The sequence below is a fragment of the Colobus angolensis genome, unplaced genomic scaffold, assembly GCF_000951035.1.
Source record: "Colobus angolensis palliatus isolate OR3802 unplaced genomic scaffold, Cang.pa_1.0 Scaffold56, whole genome shotgun sequence".
NCBI lineage: Eukaryota > Metazoa > Chordata > Mammalia > Primates > Cercopithecidae > Colobus > Colobus angolensis.
The window spans coordinates 9456465-9462291 of record NW_012119154.1 but is presented as its reverse complement, the minus strand read 5'-3'; the positions used below and the strand labels follow the sequence as shown (position 1 = coordinate 9462291).

General features: G+C 44.9%; 1 protein-coding gene across 2 annotated transcripts in view; it reads right to left on the bottom strand.

Moving 5' to 3' along the window:
- Positions 1 to 534: 534 nt before the first annotated feature.
- Positions 535 to 5827, bottom strand: part of ADIPOQ (adiponectin, C1Q and collagen domain containing) — a 13627-nt gene continuing 8334 nt past the window's right edge. For both annotated transcript variants that reach the window (XM_011961587.1, XM_011961588.1), the window contains 2 exons: positions 2328 to 2549; positions 535 to 1410 (listed from right to left, as the gene is read on the bottom strand). In XM_011961587.1, coding sequence (XP_011816977.1) covers positions 890 to 1410; positions 2328 to 2541 — 735 coding nt within the window. In that variant the 5' untranslated portion in view covers positions 2542 to 2549 and the 3' untranslated portion in view covers positions 535 to 889. The remainder of the gene's footprint in view (positions 1411 to 2327; positions 2550 to 5827) is intronic.

The window sequence follows — 5827 nt, the reverse complement described above, 5'->3', positions numbered from 1 at the left end:
CAGAGAAGCTCCTGGCCAGGCGGCCTTGAGGAACAGAGATGAGTTCAGCATGTTGAGATGGAGTTGGCTTTCCCAGCTGTAGGGAAGAGCATGAGAAGGGAAATAGGTAAAAGTAGAGTAGTGCAGGGGCCACTGAGTAGTAGTCCTTTCAAGACAGGACTTCATCATAGAACCACTTTCTCTGAGGGAGCTCTGCTGGAGGAGGTTTGCCTTTTGAATTGCAAAGCCAGGGTTGATGGTGCCAGCATAGAATGGGCTGGCAGGGTGGAGGGTCTATGATAGAGACCTATAGGAGATAAAGATGGAGTTGAATTTATGGGAGCCTGCCTGTCTGTGGGAGATGGAAGGGGAAAGGCAAATTCAATGGGTCTCAGGTGAGGTGGGCAACAGATACCTACCAACACTCCAAAGAGACCACGTGCTTCTATAAAAGGGCACGGTCTAGTGAGCAAAGCCCACAGCTCCGGGTTTGATTTCTAGCACTGTCACTTAATACTTGTGTGACCTTAGACATTCACTTAACTCTCTCAGCCTCGGGAGACAATCTGTAAAAACAGGAGAAAGCTTGTTCCCTGTGCTTTACAGGATTGATACGAGCATCGGGAGAAACAGTGGGCACAAAAGAGCATTGTCAACTGCTTCTTTCTAGTCAGTTATCTGGTCATGTTTCTGAAACTCCCCAGGACTGGGAACATAGCATGTGATTTTTTTAAAGTTACTTGATGAATGAATGAATACATGAATGAATGAATGAATACATGAATGAGTGAATCAATGAATAATATTCAAAGACCTCCAACTAAATAATAGTCAATCTCCTAACTGTACTGAAAGCCTTTAATTGACTTTGGCGCTGTTTGGCCTGGGACAGGCTCTGAGTTAGTAGTGATCAGTTGGTGTCATGGTAGAGAAGAAAGCCTGTGAAGGTGGAGTCATTGTCATTATCAGCATAGAGTCCATTACGCTCTCCTTCCCCATACACCTGGAGCCAGACTTGGTCGCCCACCTCCAGATGCAGGAGCACAGAGCCAGAGGCCTGGTCCACGTTATTTTCCTGGTACTGGTCATAGGTGAAGAGCATAGCCTTGTCCTTCTTGAAGAGGCTGACCTTCACATCCTTCATATAGACTGTGATGTGGTAGGCAAAGTAGTACAGCCCAGGAATGTTGCAGTGGAATTTACCAGTGGAGCCATCATAGTGGTTTTGCTGATTGTAGAAAATCTTGGTAAAGCGAATCGGCATGTTGGGGACAGTAACATAGGTCTCCAATCCCACACTGAATGCTGAGCGGTATACATAGGCACCTTCTCCAGGTTCTCCTTTCCTGCCTTGGATTCCCGGAAAGCCTCGGGGACCTTCAGCCCCGGTTACTCCAGTTTCACCAGTGTCTCCCTTAGGACCAATAAGACCTAAGGAATGAGAAGACCTCAGTGACCACAAAGAATAGAACTCCTGCGTAGGTTGATTACAGCCTAAATTACCATCCGTGTGGCTCCCACTCACAACCTTCTTGACTTGTAGAGCAAGAAACCAATAAGAGCTCCCAAAAGGAGAGAGATGTTACCTCCTCCTTCTATATCTCCCACAGACAGGCAGGCTACCATAAATTCAACTCCATCTTTATCTCCTATAGGTCTCTATCATAGACCCTGTGATGTGCCCTTTATGTGCTGGCACCATCAACCTTGGTTTTGCAATTCTACCCCCTCCATCTAGGATGTCTCTCCTCCTCTATTCTGCCTATCCATCATTCAAGGCCTAGTTGAAGCTCTGCTTCCTCCTTGAAGCTTTCATTCTTCTTCCAAGTCCATGGTGAGTACACTTTCTCTGTGCTCCATACTTTGAATACTCGTTCACATTCAGTTTGACATTTTTAGAGTAGGCTTTCTTGTAGTAACCACCAACAGAGCCTTGCACATTAGACATCTTACCTAGATCAAGAGTTCCCCAAAGGCAGGATTGTGCCCTTCAGGGGGTGTGCAGGTGTGCAGTAAATGTGGTTGAATGCCACTGGATGGAATAGAAGTTAGCTAGGCAGAAAGAGGAATCAGAATATTAATGCACTGGGAATAAGGATGAGGGTGAAGATGGGAAAGGGGATGGAAAAGGACATGCAGATGCAGCAAAGTCAAAGTCTTGATTGGAGAGGCATCACCTATTCTCATCCTTGGAAGACCAACCTCAAATCCACTTCTAGTCAGTTATGGTTTACATAAAAAAGCTTTGCTTTCTCCCTGTGTCTAGGCCTTAGTTAATAATGAATGCCTTCATATAGTTTATATCAGTCAAGGAGGTATGTGATGAAAGAGGCCAAAAACATTCTTACCTGGATCTCCTTTCTCACCCTTCTCGCCAGAGGTGCCATCTCTGCCATCACGACCTGGGACCCCATTATGGCCTGGATGCCCTGGGATGCCTGCCATCCAACCTGTGCAGGCCCCCTTGGGCAGAGGAAGCAGGACTCCGGGCCCTTGAGTTGTGGTATCCTGGCCATGACTGGGCAGAGCTAATAGCAGTAGAACAGCTCCCAGCAACAGCATCCTGAGCCCTGGAATCCACATGTGCACTGTCAGTCATGGAGAGACAGACCCCACACAGCACACCCAGTTGATACCTACACAGGACTCCATCCACCTCAGCAGAGTCCAATTTTAGGAGCTGCTTTCGCAGTATTCAACTCTTCCAGGAAGACTTTTCTGAATATTGCAGCCCACCTTGATCTCTTTCTGCCCCAAAATTTGTAATGCTTAACATTATTTCTGTGTGTAGTCTCCTTTCCTCAGCAAGATTATGAATTCAGTGATTGCGCAGAAGACACTTCTCTAATGTTTCCATATCTGAGCACAGGACCAAGCTTAGGGAAAGCTCCAAGAGTCAACTTGCCAAGAATCCATCCTTGAGTTTCCGAAGTACGATGACACAGATTGCTCCAATCAGTGCTAACCAGCTTCTATCCCCTGGCTCCTTTCTTCTTTTTCTTTCCCCTCTTTTCTCTCATTTTCTGTGTCTATTCCTCCTTCTTACTCTCATTCTTTCTTCCTCTACCCCTCTCCTGGGGCACATGTTTGACCATTTGGTATATTACATTTGCACACACACACACACACACACACACAGAGAGAGAGAGAGAGAGAGAGAGAGAGAGAGACTCACCTTGAGTTAAACAGATAACAAGAGACACATCATCCCATGAACATATCCACTGGCCCTTTGTTTGCCTGGGCCACCTTTAGCTGCCCCTCCTCCCCTGTCTAATCTCTATTCAGGGCCCAGTTCAGATGTCATCTCTTTCAGGAAGTCCTCCTTCTTCTCCATCTCACCCCTTGGTTTGTTCTTTCACCTCTGTGTTTCTCCAGTGCCCTGGTAATATGGTCTGGGTCTCTGTCCCCACCCAAATATCATGTCGACATGTGTTGGAGAAGGGGCCTGGTGGGAGGTGATGGAATCATGGAGGCTGACGTCCCCCTTGCTGTTCTCATGATAGTAGGTGAATTCTCACAAGATCTGGTTGAAAGTGTGTAGCACTTTCCCTATATGTGCTCTCTCTCTCTCTCTCTCACTCTCTCTCCTGCCGCCATATAATGTGCTTGCTTCCCCTTCGCTCTTCCACCGTGATTGTAAGTTATCTGAGGGCTCCCCAGCCATGCCCCCTGTACCACCTGTGGAACTGTGAGTCAATTAAACCTCTTTTCTTTATAAATTACACAGCCTCAAGTAGTTTTTCATAGCAGTGTGAGAATGGATTTATACACCTAGCTTAGCTCTATTGCACTCTATTGCACTCTGCTGTAATTTCTGTTTCACTCACCCATTTCTCCATTAAACAGCAAGTACCAGGGGGCAAAGACTAACACACTAATAGCAGAGTAAGGACTAAATAAGTACTTTTATAATGAGGAAAAGAAATCATGAGAGAGCCAGAGAAAGGAAGGGAAGGAGAAAGGAAAAGAAGAAAGGAAGAAAAAAGGAAGAGTGGAAGAGGGAAGAAAGGAGGGAGTGGGGAACGTATTTGAAACACGTATTCTGGAGCCCTAGCAAACAGCTCAAGTGGCACTGGTAGTCAAAGGACTCCCTGTTTCAAAATCATTCTTCAATATCCCCCTCCCAGAAAAGGGCCCAATACAGGTATAGGGACTTTTGTCCCCTCTCAGATTCTGCCTCTGATCTTAGGGGGATCTTAGGCCCCCACCTCTGATTGCTGAGGTCTTAGTCTTCCCACTCTCACCAAGGGGTTGGGAGAAAGCATCTCACAGAGAGAAATAGACCCTAGGATCCTGGATTAGAGGCATCAGTAAGACCCTCTGTGGGTTAATGTGGCTAATCCCAAGAATTTGATTCTAAACAAAGCATAGTCCATGTGCTTTATTTTACCTTAAAGATTCACTATTTTTCATCAGTTTGCTTGTCTCTTCTAGATTATATGACGTCTCCAGAATTAGGTTTGTCTTTAGGACAAGTGAAGGTTTGTTGAAGACAAACCTATTCCTCTGTGAGGGATGGAAGAAAGACCGTGGTTCGCCTGGTATCTGGAATCTCACTCCTATGCTCCATTACCTGGGCGCTATACTGCCCTCTTCACGTGGCACAACCAACTCATCTTTCATCTTTATCATATACATGAGATAAACTTTGTATATACATATAAACTATATGTATATATTACATATGTAGTTCATTAAAAATAATAGCTATGCAGTTCTTTGGAAATGACAGAAAAGAAAACAATCCTCAACCCCAAGAATGTCTCTGTTTATTTTTAAACATAGTGGAAATCATACTTTATGTAAAACTTTATTCCTCTATTTTTCCCTTGTCATTTTCTAGTTTTTATAATCGCTATTTGTAATGTCTCAGAGTGCTAGTCTAGTAAGTGGATATAATCAATATATATTCGACCATTTATATTTCATCAAACTTCTAGCATATTTTCATTTTTAAATATTATTTTATATTATTTAAGAAATTATACTTTGATTTTTAAATAATATTGTAAATATCCTTAGGTATGTAGCTTTCCCCAAGATTATTATTCTGTTATGACAGATTCCCAGAAGTAAAATACTGGACCGAAAGGTATGTACAGTTGTTTTCTTTTTTTTTTTTGAGACGGCTGCAAGCTCCGCCTCCCGGGTTCCCGCCATTCTCTGTCGCCCGGGCTGGAGTGCAGTGGCGCGATCTCGGCTCACTGCAAGCTCCGCCTCCCGGGTTCCCGCCATTCTCCTGCCTCAGCCTCCGGAGTAGCTGGGACTACAGGCGCCCGCCATCTCGCCCGGCTAAATTTTTGTATTTTTTAATAGAGACGGTGTTTCATCGTGTTAGCCAGGATGGTCTCGATCTCCTGACCTCGTGATCCGCCCGTCTCGGCCTCCCAAAGTGCTGGGATTACAGGTTTGAGCCACCGCGCCCGGCCAAGGTATGTACAGTTTTAAGTCTCCTGAAACATATCCCCACATGGCAGTATATGTTATACATTAGTGTGTGTATAAAAGGGCATACCTTAACTACTCTCATTAGCTTTGGGTATTATAAAAAACATGTGTGTGTTGTCAGTTTAGTGAGCAAAAGAAATAATGGTACCTCACAGCTTTAGTTTGCTTTTTTTTTTTTTTGAGAGAGAGAGGGTTTCACTCTGTCACCCAGGCTGAAGTGCAGTGGCACAATCTGGGCTCACTACAGCCGCCACCTCCCGGGTTGAAGCGATTCTTATGCCTTAGCCTTCCAAGTAGCTGAGATTACAGGCATGCACCACCACACCCGGCTAATTTTTGCATGTTTTAGTAGAGATGGGGTTTCACCACGTTGGCCAGGCTACTCTCAAATTCCGAA